General features: G+C 44.3%; 1 protein-coding gene across 1 annotated transcript in view; it reads left to right on the top strand.

Moving 5' to 3' along the window:
- Positions 1-19,409, top strand: part of RSPH14 (radial spoke head 14 homolog) — a 213,290-nt gene continuing 193,881 nt past the window's right edge. The window contains exons 1-3 of the mRNA XM_077835301.1: positions 1-199; positions 2,501-2,603; positions 2,826-2,944. Coding sequence (XP_077691427.1) covers positions 1-199; positions 2,501-2,603; positions 2,826-2,944 — 421 coding nt within the window. The remainder of the gene's footprint in view (positions 200-2,500; positions 2,604-2,825; positions 2,945-19,409) is intronic.

Genomic DNA, 19,409 nt, shown 5'->3' with positions numbered 1-19,409 from the left:
ATGGCACATGCTCGTATCTCAGCCAAACTGCCCCCTGACATTGACCCCACTAAAGCCCCTATTGCTTTTGGGGAGAGGGCCCTACCTAAACTGAATGAGGAGTTAAAGTCCCCTGAGCTGCTGACCCGGCAGAGGGCACTGATGGCCCTATGTGACCTGGTGCATGACCCAGAGAATGTCTACCAAGCAATAAAACTAGGTAAGTGATCTCTGATGCCACAGATTTCCAGAATACCTGGCCCTGGGAAAGGGGACAAGTGGTTTTGTTTCTTTCTTTGGGATGTACAAAAGCCCTGTAAAGGTTTTCATTTTATTCCTGCTTGTTTTTTACCTCAGAAATACAAGGAACATCATGCCTCACATGCCCTGGTTTAGCAAATGTTTTTAAAAAGTTGTAAATAGTCCAAGAGAAAAAGACTTTCCCTATCCATTAATTAGATTTTATGTGCATGGGATTTCTGCTATCTTAATGCTACCAGTTCTCCTGTAGAAAATAAGCCTTCCAGGAGACAAAAAGTAAGGAAGACCTGACTTTTAATATGTAAAAAATGTAAGCCACCCACTCCCCCTCCCCAATGGCTGGGGGAAGAAAAACCTTTCAGACTAGCATACAGGAAGAAAACAGGGCACAAACCCACTTTTTTTTAGTTGTAGGTTATCTTTAACTTTCTTCCTACATTGTGTCTGAGGGTGGAACTGTTGTTCTCGGAGTCCCCGAGCATTCAGGCTGTTCTGCGCAGTTGGACACTTACGCCCACATGCAGATCTACTGACTTCATTGGGGCTTTGCACAGGGATAGAGTCCACTCATGGAAAACCACCCACGTAGATCAGATAGTGCTGACATTTACATCCATGTGGAGTCCTGTTGACCTCATTGGCATTCTGCACAGTTGTAACAGTCCAAACCATCAGTTCACATGCAGGATCAGGGTCTACTCTGATGAACCTTTAAATAATATGGAATAAAATATTTGTCAGGCTTACAAAACTATGAATATTATAACAGAGTCATCTGCATTGTATCTTAGCACCTCTGTTTTCCCCAGATTTGGATCAATATTTTCCTTTGGTGTGGGCAGGTTAAATGAGCTTCTGCTGCAAATGGTCATATAAAAAAACCTCCACAAACAAACCCCAACTCAGCTCTGGCACAGCTCCATTGAATTCAGTCTCCTGTGCATTTTTTTGGCACTTCGGGTGCTGCATACCTATAGCTAGTTTAACTTAAACTAAAGAAGGAATTTGCCTCAGCTCTGCCACCATTCTAATCTCCATGCCCCATTGCAATCCTTGAAGTCCTTCCTCTGCTGATATTTCCTCTAGCCAGGAATACTGGTCATCCCATTAGGAACCTGTCAGGTTATTTTTTAATCCGAACTACAGTAGCAAAGGTAATAATAAAGGGAGTACTCCTTTTCTTTTTGCGAATACAGACTAACACGACTGCTACTCTGAAAAAGGTAATAATGTGAGACTCATATTCTGCCCTTGCTACCAGGTGTACCGCTTGTCCTCCACCCCCAGCCAATAATGGCCTAGTAAATGTATGGCCAAGTAAGGAAATCAAGTTAATTTCTTCTTCACATAACTTCTGCTTGGGGCTACCCTTGAAAAAAGTCCAAAAATTTTAGGCTCCAGTCCTACAAACATGTATGTTCTTAGTCACATGAGTAGCTCCATTGACTTTAGTGCAGTGCTGGTTGGGCACCCAGCTCGGAAGGCTGCGCCACCGCTAGCAACAGTGCAGAAGTAATGGTGGCATCATGGGCAGTGCGTGAACCACTGGCCCTGCCCCTTCTACACCCTCCCACCTCCCCGTGGCTGCCGGCTCTGGAGTGCGGGGCGATGTAGCCCCAGCCCCAGAGTGCCGGGAGGATGGGCAATGCAGCCCCAGCCCTGGGACCACTGCACAGGGGGAGCCGCGGAGCATGGGCCTGGCTGTTTGGAGACGCACGGCCTCCCCAGCCTATATGATACCTGCTGCCCATTGGTGGAATGGTATTGGAGAGGGGTGCGGGGAGGGCTCAGTCATCACAGCCTGAAATATTTTCAAAGGGGGTCCAGCAAAAAAATTTGAGAATGCCTGCCTTAGTGGGTTTACTCTTAGCTTAAAAGCTTAGAGTTAAGCAAATGCATAAGTATTTGCAGGATTAGGGCCTTAGCTAGTGCAGAACACAGCAGCCTAATTACTTATGGCCCCACCCAGTGCCCACTGAAGTTAACAAAAATCTTTCCATTGTCTTCACTGGGTTTTGAATCATGCCCTTAGTGATGCTAGCTGTGTTAACCATATTACAGCTATAACTCATACACTACAGTTGTGAAATTTCAACACTGGGAGATTCGTGGCATGGCATTTTTGGTGGTAAATCTTCAACTCTGGAAGTCACTTTCTTTCTTGATGTGTTAGTGCCAGAGTTTGACCCAATCATTGCTATTTTAATAAACTAACCCTGAAGTAAAGAAATGTTAAAAAAAAATCTATTCTGTCTTTTAGGATTCCTGGATAATCTGAAATATTTGCTTCTTGACGAAGATAGCACTGTTCGAGAAAAAACAACCGAAGTCCTTTATATAATGGCTACTCATAATGTTGGCAGGTAAGTATATTCCCCAGAGTTTACTGGATGGTACTGGAGAGTGGAGATGGTAACTAAAGTTTAAGTGAAGAATACTCAGCAGCAGTTTCCAAGTTTCATCAAGATTGCTGGAATGATTTAGATTTAGAACAGAATGTCAGTGAGATTATTACACATTGGTAGGATTTATGAGTTTTGTTTTGCCTAATTAAATCTCCCATAAACCCAGCTTTCTGGTTTTAGGGATGGCTTTATAGAAAATGGAGTCATTCCTGCCCTGTCCCAGCTCTTGAATGATCCAGTGGATATCTGTCGGAGAAACATGCACCGGGCGTTTGAAATAATGGCAGAGTTACCGGCGGGTAGGATTTTTTTTTTTTTATTCAAAGTATTTCTTTCAGAAGGATACATAAAGTGCTCTGGCATCTTAATCTTTCCAGGTCTATTTAAGTATGCATTTCAAATGATTAAATACTTAAGGAGGCGAAAGCAGATAGTTGAAGCTTTCTGGTTTTAGGGATGGCTTTATAGAACATGGAGTCATTCCTGCCCTGTCCCAGCTCTTGAATGATCCAGTGGATATCTGTCGGAGAAACATGCACCGGGCGTTTGAAATAATGGCAGAGTTACCGGCGGGTAGGATTTTTTTTTTTTTAATTCAAAGTATTTCTTTCAGAAGGATACATAAGGTGCTCTGGCATCTTAAACTTTCCAGGTCTATTTAAGTATGCATTTCAAATGATTAAATACTTAAGGAGGCGAAAGCAGATAGTTGAATGTACCTTATTCCAAAATAATTTACAGCTTAAATTTTTTCAGTTTCCTTAAAATTCCATTAATGAGAAATAACTTTAAGTAAAGAAAATAAGATCAGCAAAAATAAGTAGTGTCTTATTTTTGTAATTTATCATTGAGTTACATCTGAAGACTTTAAAAGAATGTCTTGCTGCTTTTGAGTGAGGGACAATTATACTGCATGATGATGCTGTTCTCACTTTTTAAATTGTTTGCAGGTTTTGTAATAGCAGTGTCAATTCTTACTTTTAAAAGATAAAAGGCTCACTCAGTTCACAGGTCATGTTGAAACAAGGTTCTATTGTAATGTGTCAGAAAAGCAATGTATGTTTTTTTCTTTTGGGTTTGATCTTGCAAACTCTTACTCACAAGGCATATTCCATTGACTTGAGTGAGATTGCTTGCATGTGTAAGGCTACTCTCTTGAATAAGAATTTGCAGGATTTCAGCCCTCAGATTTGGATTTCAGGAATTCCCACGAATGATATTGCATTAAAGAGGCTGCTTATTCTCTCTCTTAATATTAGGGGGCTGACTTTGGCTACTATTCCAGCCCCCATACACTACTCTGGCAGCTCATAGGGGCTACACAGGAGCTGCAAGAGGCTTGGGGCAAATTTCTCCAGTGCAAGGGTAATGCAGATCCTGTGTAAATATCCCTCACCTCACTCTACTCGCAAGCCCTGGTGTAGGGGGCATATCAGTGGCAGAAGGAGCACGCCAATAACATCAAGTGCTCCAGGGGTTCTGGGCTACTATGCCTAGGCTATGGGCTGCTGTTTCAGCCCTCTAGCAGCCTAGAATTCATAGGGTGCAAACATAACAAAACTGCATCTTTGCCCCCCACCAATCTTGTTGGGCTGCATCTCTCAGGAAGTGGAGTACAGCATTTAGCCCTAGGAGTTCAATCATAAGAATTTGTCTCTGACTTGAAATAATAGTGGGATAATTCATTATACTTTTTAAATGTTTTCTTTAGTCTAACTACATACATTTTTAGTTTTCTGTCTTCTTTTTGCCTTAAGGGTTTGGCCCTGATTTTTGATCCTTTTGTCCACAGTTTTTAAAAATACTGATTTGTGTTAGAGTTCAGAAGTACAATAGTATCTACAGGAAATATCCATTTAAAATCCATTATATTAAGACAAAGGAAAACATAACAAATTTCAAGTGGAAGACTTCCATCATAGTAGTGGTGCTTAAAAGGCATTGAGAGAATGTTTAAAAAAAATTGCTGAGTGAGCATGCTTGAATTATAGAAGAGAACTTTTATGTGAATGCAGCCCGTTGTGAAGTTGGAAGTGAATAAATCAGTTAATAGCAGAGCAATCCAGTGGAAAACAAAACAACCAACAACTTTTATGTGATCACCATTAAGGTGTAGTAGATCACCTATCTATCAGATAAAAGGATTTTCTAGTAGAATTTAAATTTTTTTTTTTGCATTATTTTGTTCTATTAGTCATCCTGCAGACTTTCAAATCTAATGAGAAGGTGGCTTGCAACGTGACTCTTTAGTATGTCCTGATCTATCAGGGTACTTATTCATTCAGCTCTGTAGTCAAGATGATAAATAGCATTTTGTGGCACTTGTGAGAGAAGAAAATGTCGCAGGAAGAAAATATGCCAGTTGGTTCACAGCAGAATTATATGTTTAAAGAGTTGCTGTCAAGGCTAGCAGGCTTAAAATTAGACATATCACTGTGTATGTATTTTCAAGCATCTGTTTGAATATCACACTGTCCCTTTGCTTTTCCTTGACTGACTGTTTTTCAGTGTTGACAGTGTGTTGAAATGTTAAAGGCAAGCAGGATTCTTGGCATATCCTTTTCAGAGCAGAACAGTTTAACATACAAATAGTCGCAGATAGCAACGTAAACAGACCTTAACATGAAATAAATTACATTACACTCACATAACCCCCTTAACATTGCCAGAGTAATATAAAGGGGCTTTAGTGTATAAGAAAAAAAATCACACCTTTCATGTGTCATTTTTTTAACTATGCTGCCAGGAATTTCTTGCAGAACATAATGGCAGTATGCCATATATTATAAATCCAATGTATTCTCTGGCACGCCCAGAGCTACTAATACTGAATTTATTGCAGGATCATCCATTAGAGATGTTTGAATCTAAAAAGTACTGCAGCCTTAATTTTAGGGAACTATTCATGAATATTTTTGGCGAAGATTTCAGTGGCTACCAGAAGACATGTCTGACCCCTAACTGCTGTCAAAAACCTTATTGGAGCTGGTGGGCGTGAGTGCCAACTTTCATTCAGGATAAACATAAGCAGCACATAAGCTTCTTTTTGGGGTAAGATAGCTGAAACAATAGCTTCCACGGAAAACACAAACCACATACAACACCAGTCAGAAACTGAGCTGTGTGGGTGGAATAGTTTTATTGGGATCTGATTGCAAATGCATGGGGCTGTGGATCGGAAGAAGCTGTAGGGAGGCAGAAAGCAACAAGATAGGCACAGTAAACATGGTCCTGAGATAAAGTAAAGAAAGAGAGAGCCTTTTGGCAGAGTGATGGGTTGAAAGAGTCTTGGAGTATTGAGCTTGGAAACAGTCTCTTGTTTGCTTTCTGCTGTGTTCAGGGAAACAGGACCTTGTGTACGTTCTTTGTAAATAGAGGTATTTCTTTGATACAATCCTGTTTAACTAATTTCTCTTGCTAATGGAAACAACTCTCAAGACCACAAATATTGGCTAACAGCATGGGTCAAAAGGGGTAATACATAGTTCAAGTACCTTTTTGCAAAATAAAGTCAAGACATGGGACTTCTTACTCTGTGTATTTGTTTAGTATCAGGAAGTGTTTCTATCTGGATTTTGGTTTGTAGAAAAAATGTTCTATAAAGTAATTAATTTTGCAGGACAGGTGAATGCTGCTGTCTGACTTCAGGTAAAACACTTGGTCACTTTTTAGATCCTGATCCTGGAATGAGATCTTTTTGGATTCAAAGGTTCACCTACATGGAGCTCACTGCAGGATTGAGACCTTAGTTTGTTCTGATCAGTAGTTAATGGAAATGGGTTACACTGTTGAAGAACAGTCTTATTTTACCAGCCTTAGATACCGATCCTGAATAGAAATACAAGTCCAAAGTTTTGTGATTTTGCATACCTCAAATTTTGGGAGCCAAACTGGAGAAATCTTAAAGGATCCTGATTTTCTCTAGAGTGAGTGCTGAGCACCTCTTTTGTGACTTAATTTTTTTTATAAAAGACAACGTGAAAAATAGAAAAAGGTGGATGACTTGCAGTTTGTATATTTTTCCAAGAACCATACGCTTCATGGGATCCCCAAAAGACTTATGCAGTTTTACAACTCAAAACTGCAAGACCAGACAGTACAAAACTAGACAATACTACAAATACATAGTTACAGTGGGAGGTTATAGTAATCAAATAGGCAAAAATGTATACAAATAGGAAAAACGGGACCAAAGAGGGACAGAAAAGGAGGAGGTGTTTGAAGGAATGGAAGTGTGTTCTTCTTTGAGCAGTCTAAATATTTTTAATCTAAATATATCTAGAAATGCAGTAAAAATTTCTTTGAATCCATATAACTGATCTCTACAGCGATAGGCTATTCTTTCTTTGGCTGTTAACTCAGATCGGTCTATCACTGCTCTATTCTGGGCATAAGCCTACATTTCTGTAAAATCATGTACTTGGTGCTCAACATTTTCTGAAAATCAGGGCCTTTCAAAGTGTCTCAAGCAGCACCCCGAAAAACGGATGCACCCAAAAATCACTAGTCACTTTTGAAAATCCATCTACTGCATATTCTCTGTGTATATTTTACCGTCAAACATTTGCACAACCTCTTGTTATCATTTAGCTATCAAACTGTGACACATAAAGCGCATGCCAGGTAAAGTTATTTCATTAGTAAACCTGAGGGTTACCAACATTGTATTTAAAAAATAAGGGACAAATTTTGAAATCTGTATTTCAAAAATTAGCACCCTTGCCTCACCTCTCCTCCCCACCCCTCCAAATATTATCATCATCAATAATAAGCAGTACTCACCTACATTTGCCAGGGCTATTTCTTGCTGCTTTTTGCAGCACTTAGCAACTCCCAATCTTGTTGTACAGAGATGAAAAAAAAAAAAGGGATGTCCCTTGTAATAGTGCACTGTTGGCAATCCTAGTAAACACTCATTGTGGCATACATGATCTAAGCCTTGTATACTTGGAGACCACCCTGACTTAAATTCTCCAGGAAAAGCTCCTGAATTCTGTAGCACTTCAGTATGACAGACTAGAGATTCTGTGGCATCTTCAGATGATTTTTTTTTAATGGAAGATTTTAGTGAATTAAATATGAAGGTGAACGAAGGCTGGAAATAAATAATACAATCAGTATAGTATCCCTTGATAATAAATTCAGTTTATGCTGTCTAAATTTTCAGTGTAATGCAGAACTTTGCATTGAAAATGTATAACTGCATTGTAGAAGTTGTTGGGGGAAGCAGGAATTTTGGCAGTTAATGAAGGAATAATTCTTTTGGCAGCAGCAAGGTGTGGGAGGCAATTTGGGATTGTAGGATAAACACTTTAGGTGTATATTTGTGCTGAAATCAGTGATACAGCTAATAGTTGACATTTAAATTGTAATCATTAAGCTTTTGAATTAACACTCCATTGATATATGTGGGCCAGATCACAACTCCCATTCAAAGTCTATGGAGTTTGAGGGCACTCAGTACCCCAAAGGACCAGACCTAGCATGTAAAGTACTTCTCTTGTAGCCACTGTAGGCTTTTAACAGGGAAGATCACTGTTTACTTATGAGTATTCTAGTGAGAAAATGCTCTGTTTCCTAACATTTTAAGGCCCAGTCTCAGGATGTGCGGAGTACCCTTAACTTTGATTAACTTCAGTGAGCAGTGAGGATGCTTCCTGTCTTTAAAGATCAAACCATTACTCTCATATTTCTGAAGCTGTGTGATTGCATGGATCTGTTGACTGGTGCTTCTTCAGGTTTTATATTTAGTTTATAATTCAAAGTTATTAATGAATTACCTGTATGATTTAGCTGTATCAGTCACACAGCTTTTTTTGTTCAGTGTTTAATCAGATGTGTATGACAAAAACAGTTGATGAAATATCTCAAGCTGTAGTTTTCATTTTATTCTTCAAGTTTTACAAAGACAAATGATACAGCAGTAGCATCTACTTCCAAAATAATTATTTTTCCAGGGGCACTATCAATGCAAAACAAAACTATTTTTTCTTTCACATGAATTTCTAGAGACAGACTTTTTTGAGGGTTACAAAAAAAGCAGACAGCTTTGGATTTCCTTAGAACATCTGAATCTATCTAGCAATGAAATGCAGTAGTAAGCAAAATTGGCTCTTGGTGGTGCCAAAGCCTAAAACATTACTACTCAAAAATTCCACATAAAACAAAATGTGCTGTTAGTGTGTGTCATAGTGATATCTAGACCATTATTGCTAGTGGCTAATAAGCAGATAACAAAAATCAAATATTCCATACATTTTTGACTAGTGTGACGGGGCAAGGCCAGATGGCTATAGAAAAGTAGTGGGAGATAGATATATTAGCTCAAGGCTAAACAAATCCCTGGTACCAGGTTAAGTGAAATGGAAGCTGCTCCAGGTCAATTAAGACACCTGGGGCCAATTAACTTTCCAGAAGGCAGGGAGAAGGCTGGGTTGATTGGGACACCTGAAGCCAATCAGGGGCTGGCTGAAACTAGTTAAAAGCCTCCCAGTCAGTCAGGTGGGTGTGCATGTCAGGAGCTGTGGAAGGGAGCTGCGCTGTTGGAGAGACTGAGTAGTACACACCATATCAGGCACAAGGAAGGAGGCCCTGAGGTAAGGGTGAAGTGGAGCTTGAGGAAGTGAGGGCTGCTGTGGGGGAAGTAGCCCAGGGAATTGTACATGTCATGTTTCTAAAAGGTCAGCTACCATAGCTGATACTATTAGGGTGCCTGGGCTGGAGTAGAGGGTGGGCCCGGGCTCCCCCCCCCGCACCTTTGCCCCCCGATTAATCACTGAGACTGGGAGACAACAGAGACTGTGCAAGGAAGGATAACTTCTCCTCACCTCCCTTGCTGGCTGATGATGAAAATGGCTCAGTAGACTATGACCCTTGTCTCTAGAGAAAGAAGGGTTACGTGGAGGGTCACAGTGAGCCTCTGAGGCTAGCGAAATCCGCCAGGAAACGCGGGACCCACGGAGGCAAGGACAGAGCTTTGTCACGACTGGTGTTAGAAGTGGGATTTCGTTCACAGCGTGGCGGAAGAAAGAGGTTTAAAAAAAAAAGCGCACTGGTGTTTTGGATTTTATTTATTTACTTACTTAGGTTCTTGTTTGTTTGCTTTGTACCACAATGGAGGAGGTGGTAAGAGCTCTGGTACAAGCCACGGCAGCCCAGCAGGAGGCCACCTGGGTTCAGGCCATGGCACAACAGGAGTCTATGCGGCTACAGCAGGAAACCAATCAATTATTGATGAGCCAGGCGACGCAAGATCGTGCCCTCTTGAGGGAGGTGGTGGACCAGCTGAAGATCCTCACCACCCAGGCCCGGGGGTCTGACAGGATGCGAACCCTGAGGGCCACTGGTTGTCTGCCAAAGATGACGTCAGGAGATGACGTAGAGGCATATCTCCTCTCATTCGAAAGGACTGCTTAGCGTGAGGCGTCGCCCCAGGAGCACTGGGCCAGCATTCTCGCCCCTTTTTTGTGTGGAGAGGCCCAGAAGGCCTACTTTGACTTGCCTGCCACGGATGCCACTGACTATACCCGTCTGAAGGCAGAGATCCTAGCACGATCAGGGGTAATGGCAGCGATAAGGGCCCAGAGGTTCCATGAGTGGAAATACTAGGAGAACAAACCCCCGAGGTCCCAGCTATTCAACCTCATACACCTCGCACAGAAGTGGTTACAGCCCGAGGTGTACAGGCCGGAGGAGATTTTTGAGATCCTGGTCATCGACCATTACATGCGGGGACTGCCGCCAGATCTCCGCAAATGGGTAGGCCAGAACGATCCGTCCACGTACAATGAGATGATCACACTAGTAGAAAGATGGATGACAGCCAGGGAACTGACCCGACTACCCAAGGAAAGCCGCTTTTGAAGCAAGCACCTGACCCCAACCCTGGAAGGTTGGGCAGCCAAACCCCTGGGGAGTCCTAGGTGGAAGAAGGGGGGGGGGGCGAAAACCAGCAGGGACCCCAGAAGGAAGGGATTGGCCTGAGTGGGGGGAACCCCGGGATTAAACCCCCTAACACCCAGGATAGGGGAGTGATTAAAAGCAATTATAGATGTTATGCATGTGGGGAGTGGGGACACATAGCAGCACAGTGTCCCAGCACCGAGGAGCCTATGCAATGTAACTTGGGGGATTGGGAGGTCCCACGCTCCCTTATCCACCTCGTGGGGGTCGCATTAGCCCCGCATAATTACACCAGGCCAGTGAGGATAAATAGAACAGAGACTACAGTGCTTGTGGACTCTGGGAGTGCTATCACCCTCATATCGGGTAAGCTGGTAAAAAATAGTCAGCTACTACAAGCCAAACACGTAGCAGTGATGTGCGTGCATGGGGCCATGAGCCATTACCCCACCATCCCAGTGGAGATAGAGGTTCAGGGAAACCCCACTGAGGTGGCCGTGGGCATAGTTCCTAAACTTCCATATCCTGTAGTCATTGGCAGGGACTATCCAGGGTTTGATAATTTACTGCCCCCGGAGAGGCTGGAGGGAGGTGGGAACCCTGAGGACACCGACTCGTCACCAGGTGAAAGTCAACCCCCGATGTTCGCTGAGATTTCTCAGGATCTGTTCTCAGCCCCCCAAAAGACCCAGAAGACAGAAAAAGAGAGGAAGGCTGCAAAGGCCCTGGGAACCTGGATCCTGACCCAGGGCCAGAAGACCTCCCTAATAGGCAGATGGACGCGAGCAGCCAACAGAGAAACTTCCACCACAGAAGGTGAGCCAGAAGCTGCCCCCAGCCATAACGGTGGCGAGCCATTGGAAGAAGCAGAAACCGGCCCCTGGGAGCTTGGGCAGGTTAATCCCAGGAGAGAGACTTTTGGGCGGGACCAGGCGGAAGACCCCAGATATGATAACACCAGGAAAGAGGTGGCCGAGATCGATGGGATACCCATGGATGGGAAGGTCCGGGGTCCCGGACCTTACTTTATAGTGAAGAAAGATCTCCTGTACTGCGTGGTGCAAATGCAGGAGCAAGAGATACAACAACTTCTGGTGCCATGAAAACATCAAAAAGCCATATTGAGTCTCGCCCACAGTCACCTGTTTGGAGGACACCTGGGGTAGAGAAAACCCAGGCACGGATCCTGCGGAGGTTCTTCTGGCCAGGAGTACATGAAGATGTCCGGCGATACTGCACCTCTTGTCCGGAGTGTCAGTTACATACCCCTCGCCCGTACTTGCAGACTCCTTTGATACCTCTTCCAATAATAGAGGTTCCTTTCAAACGGATAGCCATGGATCTGGTAGGGCCCCAAGAGAAGACAGCTCGGGGCCACCAACATGTGCTTGTGGTACTGGACTATGCAACCCGGTACCCGGAAGCTGTTCACCTGCGCAACACAGCTTACAAGACAATAGCTAAGGAGCTAGTACAGATCTTTGCCTGGGTTGGGCTACCCAAGGAGATATTGACTGATCAAGGGACACGTTTCATGTCCAAGTTGATGAAAGATCTCTGTTCATTGCTCCATGTACAAGCCCTACGGACCTCTGTATACCACCCGCAAACAGATGGCCTTGTGGAAAGGTTCAATAGGACCCTCAAGGCCATGATCAGGAAAGTGGTGAGCTGGGATGGGAAAGATTGGGATACCCTATTGCCTTACCTCATGTTCGCCATCCAGGAGGTTCCGCAAGCCTCCACGGGTTTCTCTCCATTCAAACTACTATATGGGCGCCACCCTCGGGGCATATTGGGTATAGCCAGAGAAGCCTGGGAAGAGGAGCCAAATCCCAGAAGGAACATAGTTGAGCATGTACTGCAGATGAGAGATCGGATAGCCCGAGTTACGCCCATTGTACAGGAGCACTTGGAGAGAGCACAGGAGACCCAACGAACCCATTATAACCACCAAGCAAAGCTTCGACGGTTCCAACCAGGGGATCGGGTGATGGTACTGGTGCCCACAGCAGAAAGTAAGCTGTTGGCCCAGTGGCAGGGACCCTACAAAATAATTGAAGCCATGGGAGAGGTGAACTATAAGGTGCGGCAGCCAGGCCGCTGGAAATCGGAGCAAATTTACCACATCAATCTTCTAAAACCTTGGCACGATCGAGAGGCATGCTTAGTCATGCAGGAGACCGTTCCCCAGGAGGATAACTTACATGAGCAAGTGAGGATATCATCCGATTTGACGCCGAGCCAAAAGATCAAGGCAGCCGACATGATTAATCGCAACCAAGATGTGTTCTCTACAAAACCAGGGCGGACGACTGAGACCTATCACCATATCCACACGATCCCTGGAGCCAAGGTAACATTGAGACCCTACCGAATCGCAGCAGCCAAAAGAGAAGAAATCAACGCCGAAGTAAAAAAAATGTTAGAATTAGGGGTTATTGAAGAATCTTACAGTCAGTGGTCCAGTCCAATTGTTCTAGTGCCTAAACCTGACGGTACCATGAGATTCTGTAATAACTTTCGCCGACTGAATGAAATATCCCAGTTTGATGCATACCCCATACCGCGCATCGACGAACTGGTTGACCGACTGGGTAGTGCCCGATTCTTGACTACACTGGATCTGACAAAAGTGTACTGGCAGATTCCTCTGACCAAAGAAGCTAAAGAAAAGACAGCATTCTCCACCCCGGATGGGCTATTCCAGTACACTGTGCTCCCTTTTGGGCTACATGGGTCCCCAGCCACATTCCAGTGCCTCATGGATAAGCTGCTGCAGCTGCATACCTAGATGATCTCATCATTTATACGCCAGACTGGGGAACCCACTTGGAGAAAGTTGAGGCAGTACTGCGCAACTTAAGGCGGGCTCGCCTCACTGCTAATCCCGCTAAATGCGCCATAGGGCTAGCAGAGGCTAGGTACCTGGGATATATTGTGGGAAGGGGCATAGTGAAGCCCCAAACGAATAAGCTAGAGGCAATTCAAAACTGGCCCCAGCCGACCAGAAAGAAGCAGGTCCGTGCGTTCCTAGGTGTGGTAGGCTACTACTGACTGTTTATTCCCCACTTCGCCACTAGGGAAAGTCCCCTAACAGACCTAGTGAAGGCCTGAGGTCCAGACATGGTAAAGTGGACCAACGCAGCAGAGGGGGCATTTACAGACCTCCGGACGGCCCTCTGTAATGACCCCGTACTCATAGCCCTGGACTTTAACAGGGAATTTATTTTACAAACAGACGCTTCCGAGGTGGGGTTGGGAGCAGTTCTGTCGCAAATGGTGGGAGAAGAGGAACACCCGATCCTCTACCTAAGCAGAAAGCTTCTCCCAAGAGAACAGAAATACGCAGTAGTCGAGAGAGAATGCTTTGCTGTCAAATGGGCTATGGAGACACTGCATTATTACCTCTTAGGCCGGCGATTTACTCTTGTGACGGACCATGCACCCCTCCAGTGGAATAAGGAAAAGAATGCAAGGGTCACCAGGTGGTTCTTATCCCTCCAATCCTTCCAGTTCCGCATACGGCACAGGGCTGGATGCCACCATGGCAACGCTGATGGTCTGTCATGAGCATACTGCCTGGCGTCCCAAGTTGCCCAACTCTATGGTGTTGGGGGGGGTGGATATGTGATGGGGCAAGGCCACATGGCTATAGAAAAGTAGTGGGAGATAGATATATTAGCTCAAGGCTAAACAAATCCCTGGTACCAGGTTAAATCAAATGGCAGCTGCTCCAGGTCAATTAAGACACCTGGGGCCAATTAAGAACTTTCCAGAAGGCAGGGAGAAGGCTAGGTTGATTGGGACACCTGAAGCCAATCAGGGGCTGGCTGAAACTAGTTAAAAGCCTCTCAGTCAGTCAGGTGGGTGAGCATGTCAGGAGCTGTGGGAGGAAGTTGCGCTGTTGGAGAGGCTGAGTAGTACACACCATATCAGGCACAAGGAAGGAGGCCCTGAGGTAAGAGTGAAGTGGAGCTTGAGGAAGTGAGGGCTGCTGTGGGGGAAGTAGCCCAGGGAATTGTACATGTCATGTTTCTAAAAGGTCAGCTACCATAGCTGATACTATTAGGGTGCTTGGGCTGGAGCCTGGAGTAGAAGGTGGGCCCGGGCTCCCCCCCCGACCTTTGCCCCCTATTTAATCACTGAGACCGGGAGACAACAGAGACTGTGCAAGGAAGGATAACTTCTCCTCACCTCCCTTGCTGGCTTATGATGAAAATGGCTCAGTAGACTATGACCCTTGTCTCTAGAGAAAGAAGGGTTACGTGGAGGGTCACAGTGAGCCTCTGAGGCTAGCGAAATCTGCCAGGAAACGCAGGACCCACGGAGGCAAGGACAGAGCTTTGTCACACTAGTTACATTGAAAAATACTGGAGTTCTCAAAAGAGCAGGTGTTAAAATAAGATAGAGACGCTACAGATATTTTATATGGGGGGAATAATAGCTATCTGTAATGGGATACACTCACCTCACGCAAGCACCCTTTGGTCAAGTGTGCGCGTGCCTGCAGTTTTTTCTCCGCTCACAGTACCCCCTGTCAGCTGCTGCGCTTGTCAGACAGGTCTTCAGTGACTCAGCCCTCCAGCCAAGTCACACACAGTCCATGTGCGAAACAAACTAACCCCTTCCACTGTACAGTCCAAAATGTCCTGCAGCCCTCCCTGGGCTCAGTCTTCTAACAGTCCAACAGGGCCTGTAGCAGGATTCTCTCTGTTGGCATCAACCTAAGGGACCTCCCTGGGCTGAGGCCCTTAATTAGTCCAACAGGGGCCTATTGCAGTACCCCCTCAGGTGGTGCATCTTCCTGTAGCCCTTCCTAGACTCAGTCTTTAAGCAGTCCAACAGGGCCCATTACGGTACCCTCGATTGGTCCAGCTAGTTTGCAAGGTTCCTACGCAGGTACTGAGCAGCACCCAGAGGGCTTCTTCCCTGGGGACACCTTGCCTCTACTTGAGTCCTCAGTGACCCCAGCCTTCCTGCTGAGCCACCCCTCTTGGGCTCAGTTCACTGACCACAGCTCCCCGCTGAGTCAGTCCCAGTGCAGCCGCCTTCTCTGGGCTGCCACAGTTCTAATTCCCTTCCTTAGGATGTATCCACTTCCCCCCAGTGCTGATGGGGGGAGGACCTGGTCCCACCCATTGCTCCAGGCCCCAGCCCAGGGACCCTATAGGTAGCAGCCACATGCTGCATCCCTTTACTAATTGCTGCTCTACATTTCCCTGGGCCACTTCCCCATAGCCCATCTTAGTTGAGTCCCAGCAGCCAGCATCTCCTTCCTCTTTCCTCTAGTCCCTGCCAATAACTAACTGCTTAGTTCCAGCAGCCCCCCAGAAGCTATTCTCATACCCCCCCAGTCCCTACCAACAACTGATCTGTCCAGCCCTTTCAGCCACTGCAGCCAGCCAGGAGCACCTTTCACTCTCCCATTCTGTGCCAGCAGACTGAACTCAGTCTGGCCCAGCAGCAGCTTTTACACAGGACTGCTGGGCCCTGACTGGCTGCTCCCTGCAGCCTCTTTTCTGATTGGCTGCATCCCATGCAGTCACTCTAGGGAGCTTAGAGGACCCTCTCCACTACCCTTTTCTGGGGTGGGGTGTGGCAAGACATCCACCAGGGGGCCTGAGGGCCTAGTCCACCCCGTCACACTATCTAAACTGTGAAATCTTTTCTCATTAGATTTTCTCAAATAGATTCTTTGAACATTTGTTACCTTTTTTTCTACTGAAAGACTCACAACAGTTAATATTGAGGAAACAACAGATTTACATAGTTGTGAAAATTACTTAGTTAGGCAGTAAGACAAGGCCACAAGTACTCCTTTTCTTTTTGCGAATACAGACTAACATGGCTGTTACTCTGAAACCTGTTAGTTAGGCAGTAAACATCCTTGCACAAAATTGTCATGTGCCCTCATTGCAAATTCAGTTGAAAGGAGGAGGCAGAATTGCCTTATCAGGGACCAAATCGCAGAGGTCTTTTTTAAAAAAAAAAAAAAAAAGTTTGTGTTACTGTTGTATGTTGTTAGTATTTTGAACACTTCCACCCATTTCTGTTACACTTGGTGCAATCATGCTATGTATCACTTTGGGCCAAATTCTGCTCATTTTACATGTGCGAGTAAAGTCAAACTGACTGCAATGGGACTATTTGCATGTGTGAGAAAAGCTGGATTTGACATACATTTTTCAAGCAAAAAGTTGCTGTCTCCAGCACTGTCTTCTTATGGTTTGTTTGAACCATACTCCTCTAACTGAACTCTAATCTTTCTGTTAGAAACTCCATTTCTTTTGCTGTGGAGTGCCTCAAAATTTTTACTTTCATCTCCTAGCTAACTCTTAACTTCTTGCTATTAAATGTTTCAAAGACTAATGTTATTCTGGGTAAAGAGCTCTTGGTTGAGATTAAGACAGGGTCTTTGCTATCTTCTGCTGGTCTAAATATTGGTATATGACTCCTAAGGCAGAAAGTTTGTTGTGAGGAGGTTGTGGTGATAGAAAGTGGCTGCAACCTTTGTCTATCAGGAGGACTTGGGGGGCTACTGCAATGCAAAAATGGGTGGCAGTCTCCAGGAATGGTGACTGGTCAGGGTGGCTGGGGGATGCAGTGAGTTGGCACGTTACTTGAGAAGCCTCAGGTGGCAGAGCCCTGATAGCAATTTGAAGCTGTCTTTGCCTAGCAGAAACCTTGAGGGAACTGTAACATCACCTCCCTTAAATCTCCCACGGCCCATGGAGGTATGAGGAATACCTTCCTGCAAACAACTTGGAAGAATCTAGCCCTTTGATGTCCCATGTGTCCAACTCTGCTATCATTCTCCCTAACCCTTAAAACATTGGAATTTTCCATTTGGTGAGCCAAATAAATCTTTAGACAGATACGTATATAGACCCACTGTCTCCGTAGTTCAAAAACCAGTCAGAGAACACTTCAGTCTCTCCGGTCACTCGATTACAGACCTAAAAGTGGCAATTCTTCAACAAAAAAACTTCAAAAACAGACTCCAACGAGAGACTGATGAATTGGAATTAATTTGCAAACTGGATACAATTAACTTAGGCTTGAATAGAGACTGGGAGTGGATGTGTTATTACACAAAGTAAAACTATTCCCCCCTCCGTCCCCCACTGTTCCTCAGACGTTCTTGTCAACTGCTGGAAATGGCCCACCTTGATTATCACTACAAAAGGTTTTCTCCCTCCCCCCCACCCCGCTCTCCTGGTGGTAATAGCTCATCTTAAGTGATCACTCTCCTTACAGCGTGTATGGTAACACCCATTGTTTCATGTTCTCTGTGTATATAAAAATCTCCCCACTGTATTTTCCACTGAATGCGTCCGATGAAGTGAGCTGTAGCTCACGAAAGCTTATGCTCAAATAAATTGGTTAGTCTCTAAGGTGCCACAAGTACTCCTTTTCTTTTTGCGAAAATACAGACTAACACAGCTGCTACTCTGAAACCTGTCTCAGTAGGGTTAACTCAGGTGTTAGTTCTACATCTTAATCTTGCCTGATGTCAGCTTTGACCCTGAACTTACTTTTGTCTCCCATAACTCCCTTATCTATAAATAAGCCTGTCCATTACCTCTTCTGGAACATTGCAAGAATTTGTCCTTATCTTGACCCTGTTCTCTGCTGAAATCCTTATTCATGCTTCTATCACTTCACATCTTGACTATTGCATTTCTGTCTTTTATAGTTTTCCTGAATCACTACCTTATAAACTTCAAGGAGTCCAGAATGCCATGCCATGACTGCTTTCTTCCTTCAGGAAATGAGACTATATCAACCCCATCATTTCTCACCTTCACTGGCTTCCTATCCATATCTGAATCCAATTAAAAAGTGACTTGCTGGTTTTCAAAACTCCATGTGAACTCATTCCACGCTGTTTCTCTGACCTGATAGCCCCCCATTCCGCTGCTTACTCATCTGCCTTTCCAGTGTTATCCTCATCTCTGTTCCTTCATCTTGACTCATCACATTTGACGTTTGCTTGACCTATCAATCTGAAACTTTCTTTTTCTCTCCAAGTTACAGAGACACTCTGCTTTTAGCACTTTCTGGTGCATTATTATGAAGTTTTCTCAATTTCTTACCAGTAAGTGGCAGTATGTGATTAATCTTGCAGGTGCTGGTGAATGTTAAATAGTTCCTGTAGAATTCTTTTTTTCTGTGCATATTATTAAGGTACTTACATCTGATACTCCAGAAGAAGCCTTTTACTTTCCTCAGGATAGTGAGTCTGGATTCTTAAAAATGTAGTAGTATAAGTAGAAAAAGTATACAGAATTTTGCATATTTTTGCTTTCACGGTATATTAATGGGATATAGATGCCACATATTGTTTGGAATTTGGATACAAGTATACTGAAATATATGTGGAGATGTATGAGGTTTTTTATACTTACCAGTATATATTTAGGGGTAGATTTTCAAACATATTAGGCAACCTACTCTCATTGACTTTCATTGGGAGTGGGGCATCTAATTGCTCTTTCTGCCTTTGAACATCTTCCCTTTAACATATACCCCGGACAAAAACTTAGTTAAGATTATTTTAATGTTGAGAGTACATATCAATAATTTAGGATTAAATACATTCTTCTTCAAGGGCCTCCATGCACTACTATTTCTGGGATATGATACTCCTGGAGTCGAACTGCAGAACTACTGTGAAAAGCCATGACTATTGGGAATGACAGAGATCTCATGACAAGGTGACTTCTTCACCCTATTCTGTATAAGGGAGTACATCCCCTGCCAAAACAGAGAGCAAATGGAATTCATCTTCATGTCCACAGATGAGACCTTCCCTTAGCCTAGTTTAAGATTTTCTTATAAATAATAATTTAGGATAGT

The sequence above is a fragment of the Eretmochelys imbricata genome, chromosome 15, assembly GCF_965152235.1.
Source record: "Eretmochelys imbricata isolate rEreImb1 chromosome 15, rEreImb1.hap1, whole genome shotgun sequence".
Taxonomy (NCBI): domain Eukaryota; kingdom Metazoa; phylum Chordata; order Testudines; family Cheloniidae; genus Eretmochelys; species Eretmochelys imbricata.
This window is presented reverse-complemented; position numbering and strand designations above follow the sequence as displayed.